This window comes from Scardinius erythrophthalmus (assembly GCF_964197995.2).
Source record: "Scardinius erythrophthalmus genome assembly, chromosome: 21".
NCBI classification, from domain to species: Eukaryota; Metazoa; Chordata; class Actinopteri; order Cypriniformes; family Leuciscidae; genus Scardinius; species Scardinius erythrophthalmus.
In genome coordinates, this window is record NC_138241.1 from 24,406,544 (window position 1) to 24,432,179 (window position 25,636).

The window sequence follows — 25,636 nt, forward strand, 5'->3', positions numbered from 1 at the left end:
ATTATTAACGCACCCGATTCAGATCATGAGGTCATTAGAAGAGAGCTCCATGAACTGCCTTACAATTGACAGGGACCCTATGCAGTGTTCACTACTCCCTATTCACTGAGCATGAGATATTAGTTGAAGTTTACTTCTCTTCACTTTACATTCACAGATTTGTGCTACAACACTGCCTGCAATATTATATTAGTAGTGTTTTTTTTAATCTTATTTAACTGTAATCATAAGATTTGCACTAGTAACTGTCACGTCTTGCACACTTTATATCCGCAAACAGGTTTTTTTCCTCCTTTATTTTATTCAAACTTCGAGTGCTGGAGTGATGCACAGTGACTGGTGTGTAAATGTCCCTCTCCACTACTTGATGTATCAATGTTCCCTATGCCATTTGCAATGCACTTTGAGCTGTCACATTCTGTTATTGTTTCAGTTCCGTTTTCATGGACATTTAGTTTGTTTCTCATTGCACTCGGTCTCCCTTTTTTGGATTATTCTGCCAGATTTTGTCAGCTATAGCACATTGTTCCTATCAAGATAATGCTTCTTAGAAATCCATCTACTAGATGGGAGCAAACTACTATGGGAAATTTAACTTGGAGAGAAGCCATTCGCATTTGTTTAGAATGTGCATATCCCTTATTGATGTCCTCAACAATGACTACCTCTGTGGCCCACTGCAGAATGAGCCTGAGCTAATGCCCACCATCCTCATCTTCCAGCATCGACAATAACTCTTCCCCAGTCTGGAATGAACGATTTCTTGATGACTTCCTCTGCCCAAGCCCTGTCTCCTCTGCTGGTTTTGTCCAGCCCCAGGTCGTCTTCATCTTCTCCATTTCTGCCAGTCCTGCCCAGCTCCAAGTCGTCTTCATCGCCACTGGCGACACTACTTTCTTTGTCGCTGATGGTCCCACCCAGCCTCCCACTCTCCTCCTCCAAGAAAGCCATGGAGTGTCTGCTCCGCTGGTCCCATCCAGCCCCTCTGCTCCTCCGCCGACTCAGCCCAGCAATGCTTCAATGCCTCGGTCCTCCTGGCCCCCAGCTCCACCTTGGTGTTTGGATCCCATGGCTCTGCCTCAGGCCTCCGAGCCCACTACTCCACCTTGTCCATCGACTAGTTGCCTCAACCTTGGCTCCTCGTTCCTTCTGCCCCACCTGGGACCGTCGTCCTTCCGGCTCTAACAGGCTCCCTGGTCCCTCCGGTTCCACCTTCGTCATTTGCCTGTCTACCTCTGCTATGGACTTATTCCTCCACACCTTCAGCTCCATCGGGCTCCTCCCTGGCTTGCAGCAGATCTTGGATTGTGTGCAGCGGAGGAATTCCTGCCTCTGTTTTGACTCCTTTACACATTTGATAAACTCTTCACGAGTTCTCAGCTGGTGAAAATACCATTATACAACGAGTGCATTTAGCCCAGAAAGTTCCGTCACAAAATGTTTTTTTTTTTTTTGTGTATCTTTAGATTCGGCCTTAAAAATGACAGTGAAGTACATTTTTATTGTAAATGAAGTACTCTAATTATAGGCTATATTAATGAAAAAAAGTTGCGTATGTCTGTCTTAAGCAAAGCGCTTGAGTCTAATGTTTTGGTTTTGGACATGCATCAATGAGAAAATAGTGCGGGATGTGCTTGATGCTTGCGCAGTGCGAACAGTTGGATTATGTTACCCAATAGTCAAAGAGCTGTTCAGACTCCCATTTAGCCCAATTTCTGTATATAGCCCACTTCCTGTATGTGCACTCTTAAACAAACAAACATTGCAAAAATATACCTTTAGGGGTACTAATGCACCTTTTAAGGGTAGATAAGGTGCAAAGTTTTCTCTTTAAGGGTACTGCACCAGTGATGAGCTATTGTATAAAGGTACAATTTCCACAAAAAAATTACTGACAGTATAACTGCCACTTTTCATCATCCAAATCCGTTCCTGACAGATAAAATCAAGTCCCGCTCTACTCATTTTCCCCCCCCATCAAATATCCTGTTTCACTCAGAAATACGTCTCATTATATAAGCAGGTTTCAAACTGCAATTCATGTTGATTTTTTTTTTTTTTTTGTAAAAAATATATGAATAGGTCATTTACTATTTAAATTTAAGTGCAAATGGGGAGTTTTTCTGCTCTGTAAAGGCAGATTAGATTTAGAGCTCACATTCAGCACAGATCAAGCATGGCTCAAACTGTAGTAATATTGAAATGTAAACCTGGATGGAATCTCAGTCAACCAAGACAAAATGTTCAGGTTAAAAATAAATTTAATTTGGACAAAACAGATCACAAGAAGAGTTGTGGGCTATGGATATATCATCAAAACCAGAGGGGCTGCCTGAATCTATAGACCCATCATGTCATTAATTTGTGATAGGGTAAGTTGATTTTATGGCCTGTTTAATTGCAGCCTTGTAGATAGTCACCTTGTCAAGTTCACAGGTTTTATTACCATGGTAATGGCATCTTAGTGCTGTGGATGATTATTACTTGCTATTTCTTTGTCTCCCCTCTTTGCTGTCTTTACTCTATCTCTCTCCATCTCTTAGCTGAGACATAACCAGCTCAGGGGGCTAGGTTACCCTTTTGGATAGTTACCAGAGTGTACATGATTGGTGTATTGAGTTCAGCCCTGAGATTGAATGCACTGACCCTCATCAAATGCAAGCAGTGTAATGGTTTCCTAAGCATACAGCATATTTCTCAAGGTGGACAGTGATGTACACAGCAGCTCTCACACAGAAAGAGCTGCGCAAAGCACAAATAAGACCCGGTAATGCTCAAAGGAGATTTCACGTCACTTTTAATTTGTATGATAATAGCCACATGAGATGTTCATATGTTTTTTTTTCTTTTCTTTTTTTTCTTGTCCTACTCAAGCATTTGTTTATGCACAGCTCTCTTAAGGTCCTGCTGCAACATTTCAGTCAGGTTGAGGTATAGACTTTGACCGGGCCAATGCATTCTGTTATAGATTTGCTGGTGTTCTTGGGATCATTGTCCTGTGGCATAACCGAATTTCTGCCAAGCTTTAGCTGTCGGACAGATGGCCTCACATTTGACTCTAGAATACCGTGGTATACAAAGGAGTTTGTGGTTGACTCAATGACTGCAAGGTGCCCAGGTCCTGTGGCAGCAAAACAAACCCAAATCATCACCCCTTCACCACCGTGCTTGACAGTTGGTATAAGGTGTTTGTGCATTATGCTGTGTTTGGTTTTCGCCAAACATGGCACTGTGGTTCAGATGCAACTTTGCAAACCTAAGCCGTGCTAACTTGTTCTTTTTAGAGAAGCTTTCTCCTGGCAACCCTTCCGAACATGCCATAATTGTCCTGTATTTTTCTAATTGAACTGCCATGAACTTTAACATTTAACATGTCAACTGAGGCCTGTAGAGTCTGAGGTGAGTCTTGGGTGTTTTGCGATTTCTCTGAGCAGTGCACGGTCTGACCTTGGGGTGAATTTGCTGGGATGTTCACTCCTGGGAAGATTGGCAACTCTCTGAATGTTTTGTTAACTTGTGAATAATCTTCCATTCTGTAGAATGATGGACTTCAAATTCTTGGCCATATAATGGGCGTACAACCCTTCTCAGATTGATGGCAGCAGTTGATTGCTCCTCAAGATCATTGCTGATGTCTTTCCTCCTTGGCATTGTGTTAACACACATCTGAATGCTCCAGACCAGCAAACTGCCAAAACATCTGCTTTTATAGACATGATCACACTCTATAAGCAGTGCCTGACTGCTACTTACCCTCTTAAATCCTATGGAATCAGTAAGGGTGTACTTAGTTTGTCACCCATGGCTTTTCCGTTTTGGCCTAGTTTTTGTTTAATAAATAATGGCATGGTGTAATATGTCATGTGTATATATGTGTGTGTGTGTGTGTGTGTGTGTGTGTGTGTGTGTGTGTGTGTGTGTGTGTGTGTAAATACTTGGGGACAATTTGGTACAATATCAGAAAGTGGTGAAAATAGCAAAGTTTAAGTATTTTTCAGATCTGATTGAAAAGAATTATCACAATCCAAGAGCATTTCTTTTTATAAATGCTGCTGTTAACCCCTCTGTTGGTCTTTTCCCAACAGAGTCTCTGGCTATGTGTGACAGATTTATAATTTTTTTGTGGATAAGATGAGGCATATTAGGCTAAATATCTCCTCTTCATCTCATGATTCTCCACTTCTCAAAAAGTCAAATTTAGACCTGATAGTTCTGGCAAATTTTAGGCAAAATAGTGTTTCACCAACTACAGAGCTTTCTGAATAAAAACAAAAATTTTGAAGTGTTCCAATCAGGTTTCAGGAAAAACCATTCCACTGAAACAGCATTGGTAAAAGTTTTAAACAATATTTTACTGACTCTCAACTCTGGCAAGTCTGCTGTGTTAGTGCTGCTAGATTTGAGTGCGGCATTTGACATGATTGACCACTCTTTCTCATTTGAGGCACTGGATGAGCATTCAGGACTTTTAAGGACTTTGAAAGGGTGATTCATGCTTTTATTTCAACTAGGCTTGACTATTGTAATTCTCGTTTGGGGCACTGGATGAGCATTCAGGGAAATGCTCTTAAATGGTTTCAATCCTATTTTAATAGTAGAAGGTTCTCTGTTAATATCGGTGAATTTACTTCGGATGCAGCTTCTTTTAAGTGTGGGGTCCCTCAAGGTTCTATTCTTGCTCCGATTTTATTCTCCTTGTAAATGCTTCCCCTGGGGTTGTTTTCCCACGTTGTGTTGTGTTTGACACGGCATCTCATTTCACTGTTACACTGATGATACCCAAATATATTTGCCCCTGGGATCAAACAACATGTTTTTTGTATTTTTTTGCCTTGTCTGGCGGATGTAAAGGTCTGGATGTCCCTAAATTTACTTCACCTCAATGAAGGCAAAACTGAGATTATAGTTTTTGAATCTTCAGAAGCTGCTATCTGTCCTTGCTTAAATTTTGGCCATTTGTCTCCATGTGTGAAACCCCTAGTGAAGAATTTGGTCGATAGTGGTCTCAAATTTGACAAACCGATTAGTACGGTAGTCAAAACCAGTTTTTTTCATCTCAGAGTCCTAGCTAAAGTAAAATAATTTCTTTCTTTTAAGGACTTTGAAAGGGTGATTCCTTTATATGGGTATTAACCAAGCATCTCTTAACCGTCTGCAGATGGTACAAAACGCAGCTGTTAGGCTCCTTACTGGTGTGTGTAAATGAGAGCACATCACTCCAGTTCTGATATCTCTGCATTGGCTCCCAATTCGTTACAGAATTGATTTTAAAGTCTTGTTGCTGGTTTTTAAATCTGTGAATGGATTATTGGTGTTAAATGTTGATGATATTTGATATAGTGTACAGCACCTTCGTCAATAATTGTTGTTTTTAGTGGTGCTATATAAATAAAGATGAGTTGAGTATATATATTTCATGATACTACTGTATTTAATAAATTCAGCCTGGGTGAGCATAAGAGATTTCTTTCAAAAACATGAAAATTCTTCCTGACCCCACACATTTAAACGGTAGTTTATTTGTAATAAAAAATGTATATACAGTATTGAAAATTGCACATTAGTATGTTATTATAAATGTTAATTCCTTTGCTCTCTAAACCTTTTACACTGTTATTTTATATTTCTGCTTGAGGTAGTAGCTCTTCAACAGAATGGCTTTCCTTTGCATGCATTAATTTGTTTAATTTGGTTTGATGGCGATGCCTCAGAGACACGAGATTTGTGTGTAGAGAGTGAAATAGAGATGGGGGATGGGAAAGATAGAGAGAGCAGCCACATTATCCATAATCCAGTCACAGCTGTCTGCGGTTTGGCGACACTGCTACAGCAGGTCCTTGCTAATAGCTCTATATTTCATAGCGGAAAACACCCTGCCACAACCCACTTGATGTACGACAATGTCTTAGTTTCACCCACAACCTCCCCACCATTCCTACCCCTCTTCTTGCATGCTTTACTGTCCTCTCTCTCAAACTCACAGTCTCTCTCTTTTTCTCTCTTGTCTTTGTCTTGCTCTGCAGTTTGATAAAGCATATGCCTACAGCGTCCGCCACATGTTTGGGAAGGAAGGCAAGCGCACTGACTACACCCCCTACAGTTGCATGAAGGTGATTTTGTCAAACCCACCCAGCCAAGGCGACTACCACGGTGAGTCATACTGAGCCAGACTGTTGGTTTTATATGCGATCGTTCCCCCGAGGCCCATGTTTAGTCCTGTAGTGAAGAGAATTAAAAGACTGTTTAGTATGCAGGTGGTCTTGAATTAGTTATTAAAAAATACCCAAGTCCACGCTGCCTAATTGATAACACCTGCTTTTCACAATGCACATAATAGGTGAAATCCATTAAAAATTGAGCATCACTATTCTGCTTACTATGAAGGCCGAAGTAACTTAATGTTGAGTACGCCAAATTGTGGATGGCATTCATTTCTAGAATACACTGTCACAAAGCTATACATCACTGGCACCTTGTTTAAAAGTGAAATGTTCCATTGATAATGTAGCATCAATTTATTTTTGTTCATAACAAAAAAAAAAATTCTAGCTGTTAAGACTGATGGAATTGTATTATTTTTTAACGTCAAATATCTTATTTCTACTTGTGTACTTCCATATGATGTTTAAAAATTATAAGCAATTATTTAAATAAAACTCAACTTTTTCCTCTATATATATTTGTGTATGTAATGTATATTTGTGTGTATGTATGTGTGTCTGTATATGTATATATATAATATAAAGATGTTAATACTTTTATTCAGCAAGGATGCGTTCATTTGATTTAAAAATGACAGGAAATACATTAAACATTTATAATTTTACAAAATATTTCTATCTCAAATAAATGTTGTTCATTGAAACTTCTATTCATGTGTGTGTATATTTCCTGCTTGTAGTCTTTGGGTGCATGAATTCAATTGAGGGTTATCAATCCCTGGAAAGATCTTACATTTTCTCAATTTTCAAAGTCAATTGCTTGGAATCTCCACCTGGGATTACATGATCATAACTGCAAAAATACTTATTTGAACCATCATACAGTATGGATAATTTACAGTATGGCTCCCTTTTTTTTGGAAACAACCCCACAAGTAGTACCCCATTTAGCAGTGGCCTTCAAGGGCACAAAAAACATGTGGGTCGTGTTCCTACTTTCCAATAGAACATATTGGTTTGGAGTGTTTGTGATGCTTGTAAACCCATTTTCTCCATCTTTTCTCCTTCCTCACAGGGTGTCCATTCCGCCACAGCGACCCTGAGCTACTGAAACAGAAGTTGCAGTCCTATAAAATCTCCCCTAGTGGGATCAGTCAGGTTTGTCCGACACCTAAAACACACTATTTAACAGGCTCAGCACAATGTGCAAAGACAGAGGGGTGTCCACTGGGTCAAGGGGGGGTCTGTTTTAAATCATAACTCTCGCCAAAATTGAACCTAGGCTCTTTTTGTTCATCTACCCGAGTCAAATTTTTTTGTAAAAGCATAATTAGTATGGAAACGCCACTTTTAAGTTTGACCGTATTTTAGTTTTAGGTCAAAATGCCTTTTGAATGGGAGTGCATGGGGCCACTTCTATGATAGCATCAAAATCGCTATTTTTAAAACACTAAGAAGGCTCGACACAACATAAAACTGTGCTCGAAGTATCACCAGGGGCTCTACACATGAACCTTGAGCATTGACTACATTGTTTGTGTACACAAAGTTTACTAAAAAGAAATGTTTTGTGCGACTCACTTTATCAGTTAGTGTTTCCGGTGGCTGGAATTTTGTCAGTCAAAAGTAGTCGATCTCCGAATGCAACGTAATGAACTGACTCCATATGAGGAAATGTCATGATAACTTAGATAAAAAAATTATCTGTGAATTTATATGGAAACGAGCTTTAGGAGCTTTCCATCTTTACTCCCCTCATGTTACGTTACACGAAAGTTTGACTCGAGTAGATTAACAAAAAGAGCTTAGGCTCAATTTTGGCGAGAGTTACCCTTTAAGCGAGGTGTCAGTGTGAGTGTAAAGGGCTTTTTAAAACAACTTGGCATTCAAAATTATTTGTGTAAATTAACCTCAACATAACCACAGACCAAACAAAATCTACCAAATATTGTGTAGAAAGGACATTACCTTGACAATTAAAATGATACGATTGTATAATAATCATAGAAAAATGGTGCAATTAATTTTTAACAAGGCATCCCTGAAAACCCCATCCTGCAGTACTTTTGGAATATTAATGAATCTGCTGTACTTCTGGAATATTAATGACGAAAAGAAATAACGCTCTGGATTCTCCAGTGTAATGACAGCTTCAGCTCTCTGTGTTGATTACTTTGACCTTTGCTGTATCCAGTGATTTGATGCGTTCTTTAAAGTACTCTTAAAAGTCATTTCAGCTGACTTTTTTTTTTTACACATTAAAGCAGCTGCAACAGGCCAGGCAGTGAAATGAGATGGACCAGCCTTGCTGTAATGTTCTCATGGAGTTATAATCCTTTGACGCTAATGTAATTAACGAGCTGGTTTTAATAAGGCCATTAAGTTCAATGTTAAAAGGCTCTTAAAAAGAATATATTCATGAAGTCAAATGTTGCGTACTATCTCTGGTTGTGCTCTTAAGATTTCTAGTGGATGACTGAAGGTAGCTATCATATTAATATGATATCAATATAAATACAATCAAAATATTCTATTTTTATATTACATATTTATTATTATTATTTTGGGGGGTGGGGTGCGTTTGAACTGAAAATTATAAAAAAATAATTGGTACTTAACATAATGTTGATGTGCTATTATATATTTTGAACTTCAGTTATATGAAGCATATAGTTTGAAGTGCATGAAAATCGTTCTTAGCTATTTGAGAATCGTTTGCATGTTTCCACTGTAAGGTGTGCTCAGTTTTTTTCTCACATGGCTCATCCACTACCACCCATCGTGCGGTTGAGGGAAATGGCTGATGGCTGCCTAATGCAGTCCGACATGCCAGCCCAAGGGTAGCACATTTCCAATCCAATTAAATTCATAATTTCATTGGAGACCCCAAGCAGTGTCCTTATACACTCTCAGTGTTCATAGTCTTAGACCTGTGGGCGTGTGAAGCAACAGCTTGATGTTCACCCCAAGAGCTCTCGCAGCACGTGGCCCTCTCGCTGCCCAGTGCGCTGGATAATTAAAAACCTCAGAAAATGTGAAAAGCCTGGGCAGTAGGGTGATTAAAATGCAGAACGTCAACCTTCTCAGTCAACCTGTCTATTGACAAAGTGACATTACAGTCAAAAGGGCGAGACTCCAGTCTGGAGGAGAGCTACTTTAGAAAACTCAGCTCTCCTCTCTCACTCTCAGTTAGCGCCCTTCACAGCGTGGCTCCTACCTCAGGAAGTGCAGATTAAAGGATCGCATGTTTGGTTCACAGTTCAAACAGTGCAAGAAGCAGTGAGAACATGTAGAGTTCACATGTAGCATGCATGTTATGAATTTAATCCCAGCATTTTTCATGCCACTTCGTAATACTTAAAAATCCCCAGAAATTATAGCCTTATGTTGTGGCTGTGTGATTGTTTGCTGTGATGTTGCTAAGTGTAATGTATGATAAAGCAGTCAGAACAAAGTCCATCTGTGTACGGTGCAGCTTTGAGTTCCAAGGTTTACATTAAGGAATTGCATTTTAAGTGTGATGATTACTTGCGTAGGTTTTTGGATGATATATTGGCTATGTGTTGAATATTCACGTTATATTAACAATGGTTTTATTAGCTATAATAAATTTAAGTAATCCTGAATATTGCCATTTTAATGTGCTTTTTTTAACATTGAAAAGCCTTTTTTGATCCACACATATAAAGTGTTGAAATGTTTTCGTATTGTTTCTGATTTAAACTTCTGTTTCAAAGAGGGTGATATGTTCAAGTCATTTATGTGAATCAGTTCAATGAAATGATTCAAAACTCTGGTTCATTTTTCTTATATTATAATGTTTGAGTTATGTTGATAAATGTTCCTGATAATAGTGGAAAACCTTGTGGGAAACAAGTTTAGTTCTTTGGTCAATCATTTTCAATCTAATTGGCAACAAGCTCTGTTTTTTAAATGTTTATTCTGATAAAGAATTAGATTTTTTTTATTTATTTTTTTATTAATTAGTTAGTTAATACTTTAATTAGATTTAAAAGTCCGAAAATCAGCTACCTTAAAAAATATACACTCACCTAAAGGATTATTAGGAACACCTGTTCAATTTCTCATTAATGCAATTATCTAATCAACCAATCACATGGCAGTTGCTTCAATACATTTAGGGGTGTGGTCCTGGTCAAGACAATCTCCTGAACTCCAAACTGAATGTCAGAATGGGAAAGAAACGTGATTTAAGCAATTTTGAGCGTGGCATGGTTGTTGGTGCCAGACGGGCCGGTCTGAGTATTTCACAATCTGCTCAGTTACTGGGATTTTCACGCACAACCATTTCTAGGGTTTACAAATAATGGTGTGAAAAGGGAAAAACATCCAGTATGCGGCAGTCCTGTGGGCGAAAATGCCTTGTTGATGCTAGAGGTCAGAGGAGAATGGGCCGACTGATTCAAGCTGATAGAAGAGCAACTTTGACTGAAATAACCACTCGTTACAATCGAGGTATGCAGCAAAGCATTTGTGAAGCCACAACACGCACAACCTTGAGGCGGATGGGCTACAACAGCAGATGACCCCACCGGGTACCACTCATCTCCACTACAAATAGGAAAAAGAGGCTACAATTTGCACGAGCTCACCAAAATTGGACAGTTGAAGACTGGAAAAATGTTGCCTGGTCTGATGAGTCTTGATTTCTGTTGAGGCATTCAGATGGTAGAGTCAGAATTTGGCGTAAACAGAATGAGAACATGGATCCATCATGCCTTGTTACCACTGTGCAGGCTGGTGGTGGTGGTGTAATGGTGTGGGGGATGTTTTCTTGGCACACTTTAGGCCCCTTAGTGCCAATTGGGCATCGTTTAAATGCCACGGCCTACCTGAGCATTGTTTCTGACCATGTCCATTCCTTTATGACCACCATGTACCCATCCTCTGATGGCTACTTCCAGCAGGATAATGCACCATGTCACAAAGCTTGAATCATTTCAAATTGGTTTCTTGAACATGACAATGAGTTCACTGTACTAAAATGGCCCCCACAGTCACCAGATCTCAACCCAATAGAGAATCTTTGGGATGTGGTGGAACGGGAGCTTCGTGCCCTGGATGTGCATCCCACAAATCTCCATCAACTGCATGATGCTATCCTATCAATATGGGCCAACATTTCTAAAGAATGCTTTCAGCACCTTGTTGAATCAATGCCACGTAGAATTAAGGCAGTTCTGAAGGCGAAAGGGGGTCAAACACAGTATTAGTATGGTGTTCCTAATAATCCTTTAGGTGAGTGTATTTTAAGACAAACTCACATATTTCCACAAGTCAAAAGAGTGCAGTTTAAAATGTGTAATGCATGTTATTAGCTATTCTTGGCTATGTTATCCGCAAGCAATATGTAAACCAGTGATTTTATCTTGTTTTTCACAGCATATGTCGAACCCCTAGCTGGTGTCTTGCTGTATATGTTACCATTGCTTCCCAGTAGTGATCGTCTCCAGAGCTTCGAGTTAGGTGTTGGATGGTGTTGTCTCTCACCTTTAAATCCATGTATTATGCATTTCTGCTCTTGCCGATTTTAGCTAAGGTGGAATGGCATACTTTACCACAGGGAATACATGGTGTTAAAAGCATCACCTGAGGGGAGGTCTGAGCAAAAAAGAAAGGAAAGAGAAGCAGATTGTATCCACTTTTCCATCTCTCTTTGATGCCATTTTGCCTCTGTTCCTCACCTGAAACCTCATAAACTTGTGCTGTCTCAGCAAAAATAGCACAATGCGTTGTTAATGGTGTTCATCTTTATTGCTCATCAAAGACTTCTTAGATATTGATTTGACATTTTGGCCAACAAAATGTAAACACTAATGTTATCTAACTACACAAGTAATATGTAATACAGACACTGTTTGTGCCACAAATAACCATTATCGCTCACTTTGATGGGCTTAGTTAAACATTTTCTGTCAGGCTGAATTTTTGTGTTATTTTAATTCTTATTAATATACCATTGATATATATTTTTTAGCATGTTTACTTTGGGGATGTTTCTGAAGTATGGAAGCACATTAGATCAGATACATTTTTTATCTGTCAGAATGGCAAAACTCATTTCGAGTTCTCCGTCATTATTTTGGTTTACACAACCTGTAGTGCAATATGTAAGTGGCTTTTTCCATTTTGTGCTGATCTCCATCTAATCATGCTAGAGACACATTAGAATGAAGGTGTAAATAAAAATCTCAGCTAAAGGATATCCAGGTATTCTCTGGATATGAAACGCATGTTAATACAGTAGCACATGTTCAATGTGCTTTTGACATTTGATGCTATTCACTGTTTGTTTGTTCTATTCTTAATATTTTGTCTTTAATAATGTAAGCAGATACCTTTTTGGAGCATACATGTAAATGTATTATAAATAATTAAGACTCTTTTTTTTCTTTAACACTGTGCTCTCGGGCCCTCAACCACTCTCTCTCTCTCTCTCTCTCTCTCTCTCTCTCTCTCTCTCTCTCTCTCTCTCTCTCTCTCTCTCTCTCTCTCTCTCTCTCTCTCTCTCTCTCTCTCTCTCTCTCTCTCTCTCTCTCTCTCTCTCTCTCTCTCTCTCTCTCTCTCTCTCTCTCTCTCTCTCTCTCTCTCTCTCTCTCTCTCTCTCTCTCTCTCTCTCTCTCTCTCTCTCTCTCTCTCTCTCTCTCTCTCTCTCTCTCTCTCTCTCTCTCTCTCTCTCTCTCTCTCTCTCTCTCTCTCTCTCTCTCTCTCTCTCTCTCTCTCTCTCTCTCTCTCTCTCTCTCTCTCTCTCTGTTTTTTCACAGGTTCTGGAGCTGGTCAAGGGAATGCACTATCAGCTGGCCTGCCAGAAGTACTTTGAGCTGACACACAGTGTAAGGATGCTTTTCATTTTGGCCTGCTGTAATTGGACCTGCTTTTGTCAGCTTAGGGATAGCCCTGAGAAGTCTTTACAGAGCCTGACCATTGTAGTCACATCTGCCTTTAGCTGACCTCTAATAAAATCTTAATTTGTAGTGTTTTGCAAAGCAATTTTAAGATTAATTTTCCCTCTGATACGTGGTGTCCACTACAATGCACAGATCTCTCTTTTTTTAAAACTATTTATGAGCAACATGGGTGATTACATTTGATACTTAGCCATAAATCTGTATGATGTCGTTTTTGGCTCTGTCCCAAATGCCGCACTTGATGTGAATTTGCAGATTTGCGGTGACCGCTGCTTGTGTCAGTGAAGTCCACAGTCCCGTAGGGTGTCCCATTTGACATTTGAGGGCTTAGGGTGGCATTTGGGACAGGGCCTTTATGTCATAGTGTTCCTTTATTTATAACATCAATTCAGCATGGCTGATGGAAATGGTAATGCACCAACAAGACTCGAAATTGCAACCATTTTGGTTGCATATGCTCTCGAAATTGAGTCTGTGCGACCTCAAAATATATTTGGGAGCATATGTGTGAGTGCAAATAATTCTTATGGTGTTTTCTAGAGATGCACCGGTCGACCCGCCATAAATCAAAACCAGCTGTTTTTTTCTCCAAACACCACTGGCAATTGGTTTTTAGTTTTATTTTGACCAATCTCTGTTCCGGAATATGTACAGTATATATATAAATACATATATTATATTATCTACATTGGACAGATGTGTAATTCTCTCAGAAACCAGACGAATTGGAATTAATTTATATTTTTTGTTGAAGTAAGAAGATACATATACAAATTGTATCATCTAAAGCTTTTTGGTGAAGACTAGAAACACATTGTCTATTCAGGGTCTTTAACATTTTCTCAGCATGTTTAAAGCTGATATTATAGTCATGTTTTCAAGGTAATGGACAGAAACTCGTTTTTAAAATCAAATGATAAATGTGCTGAATCTTTGCTTTTTCTATTTGGATTGCCCTTTCAGATTGGACTTTGGGCTTTGCAGTTTCAATATGCTTTCTTTGACAGGGGCATAATTGTGTGTCAGAGCTGAAAGCAACCAGAAAGCAAATGATTACAGCTCTATTTAAATGGTTATCTAATAGATTTCTTCTTATTTCTTCTTCCTAGTTTTAAATTGGAGGGGGTGGATAGGACTCTGGCAGCAACCTTTCTGTATTTTATTTTTGTTTATTTTTTGCCAAGCAGAGAGAAATATTTCAGAGCTATGTCAGTCAAGATTACCTGTGTGACACCTATGCCCTGTCCCTCGACTAAAAAAGCAGCCCAGCTGTCAGGTTGAGAATGAAAATGTGCACACACCAACGCCACGCAAACAGACGCTATCTGCTAGGTGACAGGTTAATGTGAAGAGGGGGAAGAGACCGTCTTGGATATGAGAGAGCTTGGTAAACCTTTCAGATGTTTGTCAGCAATGTGTAACAAGATGGATTTTAAATGGGGAAGCTTTAGTAACAGGTAAAGTCATGATGAAGCCATTTCTCAACATCTACCAGAAGCAATTTTATAGGTGTATATATATAAACACCTATAAAAATGCTTCTATATTTGTTGTTGTTGTTGTTTTACTTTTTCACTAATGTAGTTGTTAGTTTATTTAATTTCATTAATTTGTTTTTCACTTTAGTTTCATTTTCAGTAGTTTTTAATTGATCATTGTTGATTTTAGTTGTTTTTTTTTAATTAGTTTTCTAGCTCTAGTTTTAAGTTTTATTTTGTTTTTAGTATCAGTATTTTAGGTCTGTCAAAGTTAATGCGCTGGATGGTATCATAAAAAAAAAAGAATGACGTTACATTTCACGTCACACTCCAGTGTCATCTATGCCTTTTTTTTTTTTTAGATATATAATATAACATGTTTTTAATTAATTTGGGACCACATTAAATATAGACTACCATTCAAAAATTAGTGTTTGGTATGATTTTTTGTGTTTTAAAAGCATTTCTGCATCTCTGCATTTATTTGATCAAAAAACGTTAAAAACCGTAAGATTATAGATCATTTGGGAGCAGACGTCACATCATAGTTACGTCTCTTGCGGCTGTGCATTGTGGTGGCAGAAAAACAGTGGTAACAAGTGTGGGAAAACAGGCAAAATCCGTGGAATAAAATAACAAGCTTATATACATCGCAATTCTGAAAAAAATCAGAACTGTGAGATATAAGATATAAATTACCTTTTTTTTTTTTGTGGCTTCCATGCAGAACTGTCATTTTCTGCCACTAGGCTCTGCTCACAAAACACCCGAATGGTCTATTATGATTTAAAATAACGGTTTTCTATTTTAATATATTACTTCAGTCTTCAGTGTCACATGATCCTTCAGAAATCCTTCTAATATGCTGATTTCTTCTTCTTATTATTATTATTATTAACGTTGAAAACAGTCGTACTGCTTAATATTTATTTTTACAGTTTTTGTGATGAATAAAATGTTCAAAATAACAGCATTTATCTTTGTAACATTATGAATTTCTTTATTGACACTTCTGATACATTTAATGCATCCTTGCTGAATTATAGATTTATTTCAAAAAACGGTAGTAAACTGTAGTTCATTTGAGTCAGTTGTTAGATTTCATTATTTTAGTTTTTGTCTTAGTTTTCATTAATAATAACACTTTTGAGTAAAAGTCAAGTCTTCACATATGCGTAAGCACTTCAAATCTGCTGATGTTCTTGTTGTTGTTGAAGCTTTAGCTCAATGCCGAGATGAGTAAATCAAAGAGCGTGTATAAATTTCTAATCTCTTGCACGTCTAGATTTATTCCCTCAATAAGAAAGCTTTATGACAGTGTTTGTGCCTGCGCCACCCCTCTTTTAATGCAGTAATGCACTCAAAGTGTCATTGATAGGATATAATGGCTTTTAATGGCTCCCGGTGAAACGGCAGCGCCTTTGCAGTCCAAGGGCATCATTTAGCTCCTGGCCCCGGGGCGCTTGGGACTAGGGTCATTGCTGATGACTAATAGCCCCAAGCCAAACAGTGCGAACGGTTTATGATGCAGGAAAATGAATAAGATGGCTTCCTTGATGAACAGCCTGCAATAACAGGATTTGAAAGATAAACTGAAATTCATGACTCTTATTTTAGGGTCGCTGAATGATGAAACCTCTGACGTTAATAGGCACAATAAAACATTCTTGTTGGGGCATCAGTGGATCCGCACCACCTCGCCTTCCTTGCATCTGATACGCGATGGCGCAACCATCTTGGCTGCAAAAACACGCTTGTTGAACTCCAGCGTAAGAGACTTTAATCACTGCCATATGTGCCCTCCGCTTTCACATCCGCGACACATAACAAATAGACGCTCGCATTCCTCCCTCCCTGGCAGCATTTATTTAAAGGTCAAAATGTAATACTTCTCTGATGAAATATTTACACAACCGCAATAAATCAAACAATAGAGAAAAGGAAACAATAATGAAAAAGAGGAGGGGGGGCAAGAGAGGTGGACTTTAGAAGGAGAGCTTGTTGCGCATCCGCCGAATTGATCCGTCTCTAGGCCTCGGCTGGGACTGTTTCATGTTTATGCATATTTCATTTGGCACGGAGTCGCTGGGCGAGGGTAGTCCACTGTAATGTGTTAACTCTGAGATGGATCCGTGTAATGTATCTTTCTGTCCACAGCTTAACTACCGCAGAGACCCCTGTGCACTCGATTCAGAGAGATGGGTTTGAAACTTTGATTCATGAGGAGTATCAGGGGTGTGCTGTGATTGAAGCATAATTAAACAGCCATATCCTCTGCACTTAGAAACAAATGGATTGTGCAGCGTTTGAGTGCAATGCAGCTTTCAGGGATCCATCAGTGAGAGGCTTTGCCATAAACAAGGCTGAAAGAGAGGAGAGATTAAATAGAAGCTACTTAAATTTCCCTGTGTACCCTTTTAATGTTCCAGGTTCAATGCAGTTATTTAAACGTGGCTTACAAAATAAATACACATTATTACACAAATGTAACTATAGTAATTTGCATACTAAACACTGTTGCTTGTTACAGGTTGAGGATGCTGGGTTTTCTCTTAATCACCCTAACCAGTACTTCACTGAGAGTCAGAAGCTTCTGGGTGGAGGCCGGGACATCAAGAAGGAAGTTGAGATGTCACAAAGAAGCCAAGAAAATCCATCAAACATGTCCCGTCCATCTCAGGAAAGCTCCAAACAGGCCCACGAGGAGATGGGGGATTTAGATTCCTTCTTCCAGGATGAATGATTTAGTAGAACTTAAAATCTGGGATGAATACACCATAGGGCTCTTACTAGTATTCACTATATTTGACATAAATTGTTTCCAATGTTCAAAAACTTTGATCTGGTTGTATTTTCCCTATCTTTGTGGTTTTTTTAAAAATGAAGAAAATAAATAAAAGTAATTTTCATTTTTCATAAAAGCATTTTCTGTTTTTACTTTTCATTTTAATTATAACCAGCACTGATGACTCACCTCAACCTATTTAGTAATCAGTAATTATCATCTGCTCAGTCTCTTTCTTCCCGCTGGTGTCTTCATACATTATCCTTCAAAAGTTTGGGAGTCAGTTTAAAGGGACACTTCACCCATTTGCATTAAGCTTTGCATTGTTAGAAACCCAGTCATACTATTGAATGGTCGTGCAACACTCTCTCATTTTCCCCTGAGACGGGAGAAATCTGTTATTTACCTCTTACACTTCCTCCTACAATGACGCAAAAATCGTCATTTTGCGTCATTGTAGGAGGAAGTGTTAGAGGGGGGGATTTCTGTTAAGACTACAGACACTAGTTTCTCATCTTTCCCAGGGTGGGGCGCGCTCACGCTACAGACCTATTACAGATCAGTGGGTGGGACTTTACTCTCTGAAACTGAAAGCAATATCCTCCATCTTGTTTGAAGCTAAGCTAACAGGCGCTGTGGAGACAGATGTAAAGTTATGACAATAGCGGAGGAGAGTGCTCAATATGATATAGAAGAAGAGGATTTCGGAAGTCTGATGCTTGAATCAGGTGTTTGTGGCTACCTTTACAAGCCGCATTATAGCGAAGAGCAGCCGAGGCAGAAGACCTGCCTGCCGCGGACGAGGAGCCCGGACTGGCTCGAGTTAGGGCGGACTGGTGGCGCCGGTGATCTCACTATGCAATTACGAACCGCTACGAACACAGAGATAGAGTCCGTCTGCGGCAAAGAATTTCAACGATGACAATTTCTCCTGGACGAAATCTCTGAATCAGACGAGGACACGGACGTTTGTGTTGAGAACTATCCTAGTTTCGCACCGCATATGTTCTGACTGAACATCCAGGTACCATGCAATAATTCACCTTTTCGAAAGAAATACAAACGAGGAGTAATGCACTATATGAGTTCGCCAACTAACTAGACATTTTGTGTGAATGTGAAATGAATTTCAAGCTATGGTAGTAGCTAGCCTTGTAGACGGAAGAGTGATTTCTCTTATAGGCAGATATGCGCTTTCTGGATTAGTGGGAGTGGCTTGCGGAGCTGTGCAATGTGGTGCATTGTGGGAGTTGTTGTCTTTCATACAAATGCGTTCTGAAGTTATTTTTTGTCTTTTCTCGGTCACGAAGGCACCAAATTCAAAAATTATTTTACATTTCGACTACATATATGACCCACTTTAAATAAAAAACAATGTTCAAATGGGTGAAATGACCCTTTAAGAAGTTTTAAGTTTTAAAGTAATACTTTTATTTATCAAGAAAGTATTATATTAATTAAAAGTGATAGTAAATGCTGTTATAATAAGAAATGTTTCTTCAGCAGCAAACCTAAAATATTGTGATATGACACTAAATACTGGAGTAATGATGCTAAAAAAAAAATTTGCTTTGCCATAACAAGAAAAATTTACATTTTTAAAAAATACATTAAAATAGATAAGTTATTTTACATTGTAATATTTCACAATATTGCTGTTCTACTGTATTTTTGATCAAATAAATGCAACCTTGGTAAGCATAATTGACTTTTTTTTATAATTTTTTATATATATATATATATGTGCAGATTCCAAACTTTTGAACAGTAGTTTATTTCTCCAAAAGAGAATCTAAGAATTTATTTTGCAGATGTTTTGATCAGTACATTTTATCAGGATGCATTCCCTGAGAATCAAATCTTGGTGTTGTTAGGGCTATGCCGTACCAGTTAAACTACAGAGACAAAAATTGATCTACAGTGTCAAAAGTATGCAGTCACTCATATGGCCACAAGCTACTGCTTTATTTGATCGTCCGTGTAGAAAATAAAAACAATACAGTAGGCGGATGAGATGAGGTGGGCGAAATTTAGGTGCCAAATACTTTGGGTTTTTCAGACTGAACCAGCTGCACTTTTCTCATTTAAATGACAAATCTGAATGTAAAATGAAAAACCTTGATTCCTCTTCCTTGCTCATGCTGGAGGAAGAAGTACTGCAAAGTGGAGTTATATTCTATTACAGCAAATCCTCAAGGACATGAAGGATGTTGATTTTGGCCTCACAGGAGGTGCTTTCCATTCAGCGCTCACATTAAAGCTATCTGTAAATCCTTCATCCTAACTTCTGACTCTTAAACATAATTGCGCTTGAAATGAACATTTATTTTGAATGTCAAGCATCATTAAGTGGAGCAGCATTTGTTCTTTGCATGCCACAAACGATGTTTCTAAATGTCTGTTGTGGCGGTACCATTGCTATGCAGTGTCACATTGTTTTCTTCTGAAAACGTCCTTGAACATTGAAATATGTCCTTCGCATGATCAAAACCCTCCTCCTCGTATTGCCTTACTTCTCGCTCCCTCCGTAATGGGTAATTGTTCTTGCCTTCTCTTTCTTACTGTGTGCCCTGGACAAGCCAACATGCTAAATTTAGAGGCAATTAGATGCACCGTGGAGTTAGACCTGCATTGTGAATGCAAATGCGTCCCCTTGGTAGGGCAAAGACAAGTAATAGTACCATTAAGGGACAAATTTAATGAATGCTCTTACCTTTGAGTGTGCATATGGTTTCAGCCCAATTGTTATTCCCCAAATGTGTGTGCACTTCTTTGTTATTCTGGGTTGTTAATATAAAAAAATAAAAATATATATCACTAAAATGTCGCTTGGTCTCTCTATCTTGACGTAATCGTCTATTATATGAGACCAACAATCTGCTTTCAAAAAAATAACTCCCCTCCAGTTCAATGCATGTCGAACCATAATGATTAATGGTGTAACATCTTAACCCCTTTCATTTTGAATTGCAGGCAATACAAAAGCTCAAGCATTGAAAACATTGTATTGCTGCATTCACAGTCTTAAACAACAATAATGACGTTGAATGGAGGAAGCAAAAGAAATTTCATTCCCATGCTTTATGACAGACTGATTAGATATGAGGTTTATTTTATCCGACCTCGGGCCATAGTGTTGGGCTGTGAAGCATGTAGTGACAGTGGAGCTGCACTGCCGGCTTTGCTTCAATCCTTCACCACGGCACACTAGCGGAATTAAATTAGCTTTGGAGTTTAAAAATGGAGCCTGACAGACAAGGGATTAGTGCAAAATAATATGCATCTGGATATAAGCAGTGCACATCTGGGGTATTGACAGCAAGAGACCTTCATGTTTTATATTTGGTAGAGCTTGACTGCATTTGACAAAGCTATATACCCTCTTACACCAGTGCACTGGTGCTGCTTTCACTATAGCCGATGAGATTGCGGTCATTAGCCGTATTACAGCAAATTTGACCTAAATTCAAAATGTAAAAATGTATTTCCTGTTCATTGATATGCTGGAATTTGCCACGGGATGTTGAATTCAACAGTCACACAACAGAAGAATCTAATTAAAACAGGTTTTGTAAGAAGAAGAAAAAAAAGCTATTTATTTCTAATTATTAGATGCATTAATACTGACAAAACCATCCATTAAAACAAAAATATTTTCATTTTGCTACAAAACTGTCCACCATATTGTATTTAGATAAATATTGACATTGAAATGTTATCAGTTTATTGTCATAATTTACTCGCCCTCAAGTTGCCACACATTGACTTGCATAGCATTTTTGTTTCTCTGTACTATGGAAGCCAATGAGTCAATCAACTGGTTACTCACATTCTTCAAAATATCATCTTTTGTGTTCAGCAGAAGAAAGAAATTCATACAGGTTTGGAACAACCTGAGGGGGAATAAATTATGACCATTTTCATGGGTGAACTATCCCTTCAATGCATATTTGCTGTATAAAAGATAAATCTTGCTGACCCCAAACTTTTGAATATAACATGTTTGAATATGCTGTCTATAGAAAAAGAAAATAGTTACAGCAATGTATATGAATACATTTTTACATCCTGTTTGCAACCTCATTTCAACTTAATTCAAACTTAAAAGGCATTTTTAGTTTTAATTCTGAATGGTGAATGTACCCTGAACCCTGCATTATTAAGCATATATTCTGCACATAATATGCTTTGTGGAAGCGAGGCCATTTGAGGATACTGCATTTGATGGAGGAAAAGAAAGCCTAATGTATTCAATGACGTGCCTGTCCGTGCTTAGAAGCGGTGATGCTTTTTACCTGCCTGCGTATAGGGATCATTTCTGTCCATTTATCTTGGGAAAGTGAGATAAATGGGTTTCGTTGGTTTACATGTATTTAGTGTAGTGTATAGAGTGAAATGTAGCCTGCTTTTTATGCAAATTTTTTAGAAGCACATTCTTTCTCCTATGCTTTCGCATTTTTTAAGTAGGTATTTAAGTCAGTTGCCACTCATTTGGGTGCATTAGCGACGGACTTGCTGTATTTGATAGGGAACTTTCTGTAATGAACCCTGCCCAGTGGTTTATATAAAACATGACCTTGATGAGTTGAAGGGTGCAGAGCATGCGGTCCTTCTCTGTGGACACCAAATGGTCTCCTGCCACAGGATGGTAATTAGTTCCATTTGTCAGTCTTTCATGAGGTTAATATCTGAGAATGGTCAGCCTGAGACTGGGACAGATGCAACTGGCTACATGAGGTAACAGAAGTAGCCTACTTACACTAGCTCTACACATTTGGAACATGAAATGTTTCTTTAACCTTTATCTCAATAGCTTTAAAGAGATAATTTACCCCAAAATAAAAATGCTGTCATCATTTACTCACCCTCATGTCATTCCAAACCTGTATGACTTACTTCTCCAGTAGAAAGCAGAAACAAAATTCTGTAAATGATAACAGATTTTTGGGTGCAGCTGCAGCTGTCCCATTAAATATCGAAATGTATGTAGTACAAATAGTATGTAGGCTACTTACCAAGAATTTTGTTCGAAATCGTTCGAAAAACGTACGTACCTGTTGCAACATTTTTTCAAAACGCTAAATACGTTGCGTCGTGCACGTTTCGCGACAGTTTAAAAGTGAAATGTCCAGTGAGTGGCGCTAAAAGCGTGTTTAGTTTTTTTCCGGAACAGATGAGCGTGAATATGGCAAAGTTTTATTACGTCGGAGTTTGTACATTACTGCAGTTCTGAATTGAAATGCCCGGTCAGTGGCGCTAAAAGATTAATGCTCCATAACGTTTTAAAATAACATACACTACACACCCCAAAACCTACCCGATAGTGGTAACAAAAGCAAATGCGACATCATAACGTAATAGTACCATGGCATTTTAGCTTGTTTTTGAACTTTGAGCTCACATTTCACATTCTCAATTCACATTTTCAATTCTAGGCTACCAGCTGCAGCTGAGCTGGCTACTGAACAAGCTTAAGAAGTAGGCTACAACTGAACATATGGAGATGCTTAAGTGATGTAAATCCAAAATATATTCGTTTACAAATCATGCACTATATGGTAAAAAGTGTTTTGAGGTCATAACATAATTGTGATAAGAGCCGCGTGAAAAATCTGCCCCTGTAGACTAATAATTGTGTGTGAAAACGATTAAAAGTGCTTGCTGTTTTACTGACTTTAGTGTTAATTTCTTTTAGAAACTGCAGTGATATGTAGCCTATGTACTGGTACGTTGGCCTATTTTGCATTTTGCAAAAATGTAGCTACAGGAACGTTTCTCCAATGAGCCTGTGTTGCAAAATTAACTGTTAGGCCTAGGTCTCGTCTTTCTGTAAAAAGTATCTCTGCATCCAAAACTGTTAAAACTTGTGATTAGACAAAATAGTTCTGGTGTCCGTGTCTAAAAGGGAAGGAATGTACTAGCTGTGCTTGCTTTATAATCTTGTGCATGATATCAGTTAGACATTTCTGTTGACCACTGGGGTGAACATGATTTCACGAAGTACCACATGTTCCTGGATCAACATCTTTGTTGATCCTGGAACAACTTTCCAATCAACCAATCAGATTTGAGGGACAAGTTTACAGTTTATGTCAAGTTTAGGCTTAGAACCAGGGTGAGGTGCTTCAACATCAGTGTTATTCACCTATCATTTCCTCTGATTTTAGGGGAAAGTTATGGGTAGTGTTAGGTTTAGGGGTAGGGATAGGGTAAGGACTAAATTTTGGGACAGGAATGTTATTCCAGGATCAACAAAATATGTTGATCCAGGAACGTGTCTTACTTGGCAAAATCACTGTGACCTGATGACTGGGTACTTGAGCCATATAGCCTACTGACAGGACTGCGTGTTACATGAGACAAAAAGGTGACTGTTTAAGCCTAAGGGGTTTTGTCAAGTTTGGAAATGTTTAAATATTAATTTAGGTTTAGTGGAATCTCATGTTGTATTATATCATTTGAAAATACTTTTTTCTTTTCTCCAGCTCAAGAAGGGGTGTAACACTATAATGATTAAACCCGTCTGTGCATTTGTTTACTTTGACCTCATGACCACAAAGCCTCTAACTGTGGCTCCATTATTTAAAATATTATTTAGCATTCTGTTGTGTTCATGGACAAAGCCCTCAATGGTTTCCTGTGCTCTGCCAGCAGCAACCTCCCTTATCTTGATGTGTAGGACTCTTTGTGGTAGCTTTTATCGACTCGAAGTGCAATTTCTCCACCTCTAATCTTGCAGAAAGTAAGCTTGAAATGTCATAGATAAGCACTTTTTGGAAGTTGTTTGTGGCCTTGAGGGAATAATTTGGTATTCTCAGGCATTCCACCTTGGTGTTAGCGATGAAGTATAGAGACCGGCATTTGTACTGAAGTGTTTTGATTTTCTGTGCTTTAGACGTGCTCAGGTATAGGATATTCGGAAAAGGGTACAGCAGTTTATCATGTAGGTTTTTGTGTTTTTGTCTTTTGAAACAAACCGTCCTATCTATGAATAATAAATATGGGTGTGTAAACATTTCCAAATTGGAATGGGCTGGGATGTATTTGGCCCTGTTTTTCTTATCTACAGTTTCTGGGTATGGAAGGAGCAAGAAAAAAAAAACTGAACAAACAAAGACATTTTCAGATGACAGATTCAGGCCCATTTTTTGTCCTCATTACATTGGTGTATTTTCACAGCTAAATTGCTTTTACTGGTGCATGAAATTTATAGACGAATCCTGCCTTGTCAGATATGAGGCCAAATGTATCCATATATGCTGTATAGTGTTAGATTGTGGGGTGGGGGAGTCTATTAAACTGATGTGAAATATCCTGCAGCCACTTCTACACTCCACCTTGTGCCTAATCTGTCTGGACATTGACTAATTAGCACGGGCCTCCGGTGCATTTTCCAGTCTTGAATGAATTGTACGCATCACGCTGATGTTCTTTCTCTTCCTGTGGTTCCTCATAAATGTATTCACCTTTTCTCTGCTCAGAATCCATGCATAACAATAAGTGTGCTGTGAGTTGCATCTACTAATCTTTGGTTCTTTGACAGTTTCAATGTATGTGGGTGCTGGGAAGAGAAGTGTGTGTGTGTGTGTGTTTCAGGCAGCAGAGTGGAAGAGTATTTGATCATGTCTTTGACAATGCCTGTGACAGTGACAGCCTGCACTGCTGGTAGAAAAGCCAGTCAGACTAGAGCCTCTGCCAACAGTTGTCGTTGCCTGGCGTTGGGGGTGGTTGGTTAGGCGTGATGCTCTGATCTGCACGGCAGATGGATGATGAGTCTAAATCTTTGGAACGAGCTTAAATGTATTGTTGCGCATTTCCTCAGCCACACACTGAAGTCCTAACCATCCATAGAGTCTAGGTATTTAAAGTCCCCTGTAGTCAATAATTGTATCCCTTAAAACTCATCTTTGATCACCAAAATTAAATATTTAAAAAAAAAAATTACCTTAAAAAAAAAGTATTTATGCCTTAAAATTTAACTCTACACCCTTGTCTCATTTAGTATACACGGTTCTATGAATACGCAAATTAGCCCCGCCTCAACTCACTCACACCAGCTCAGAGATCCACTCGTTGACGATCACACGTTGATCTGATTGGTTACAAGGTAGTTTGTTGACGTCAGAAACACCAGCAGTTTCTGGTTCTGGTCTTTGGTTCACTGCAGTTTTAAGGAGAAAATACTCAGCAATGGTGCTGACTTATGAATTTGCACATGGTTTGTCTTAAAGCATATAAAAAACACCACATAGACATATAGACAACATTAAAAGCTTGATTTTC

General features: G+C 38.6%; 1 protein-coding gene across 2 annotated transcripts in view; it reads left to right on the forward strand.

Annotated features, from left to right (window-relative positions):
• Positions 1-17,485, forward strand: part of prim2 (DNA primase subunit 2) — a 66,129-nt gene extending 48,644 nt beyond the window's left edge. For both annotated transcript variants that reach the window (XM_081350694.1, XM_081350693.1), the window contains exons 11-14: positions 6,024-6,150; positions 7,237-7,319; positions 12,947-13,015; positions 17,099-17,485. In XM_081350694.1, coding sequence (XP_081206820.1) covers positions 6,024-6,150; positions 7,237-7,319; positions 12,947-13,015; positions 17,099-17,311 — 492 coding nt within the window. In that variant the 3' untranslated portion in view covers positions 17,312-17,485. The remainder of the gene's footprint in view (positions 1-6,023; positions 6,151-7,236; positions 7,320-12,946; positions 13,016-17,098) is intronic.
• The last annotated feature ends 8,151 nt before the right edge of the window (positions 17,486-25,636 follow it).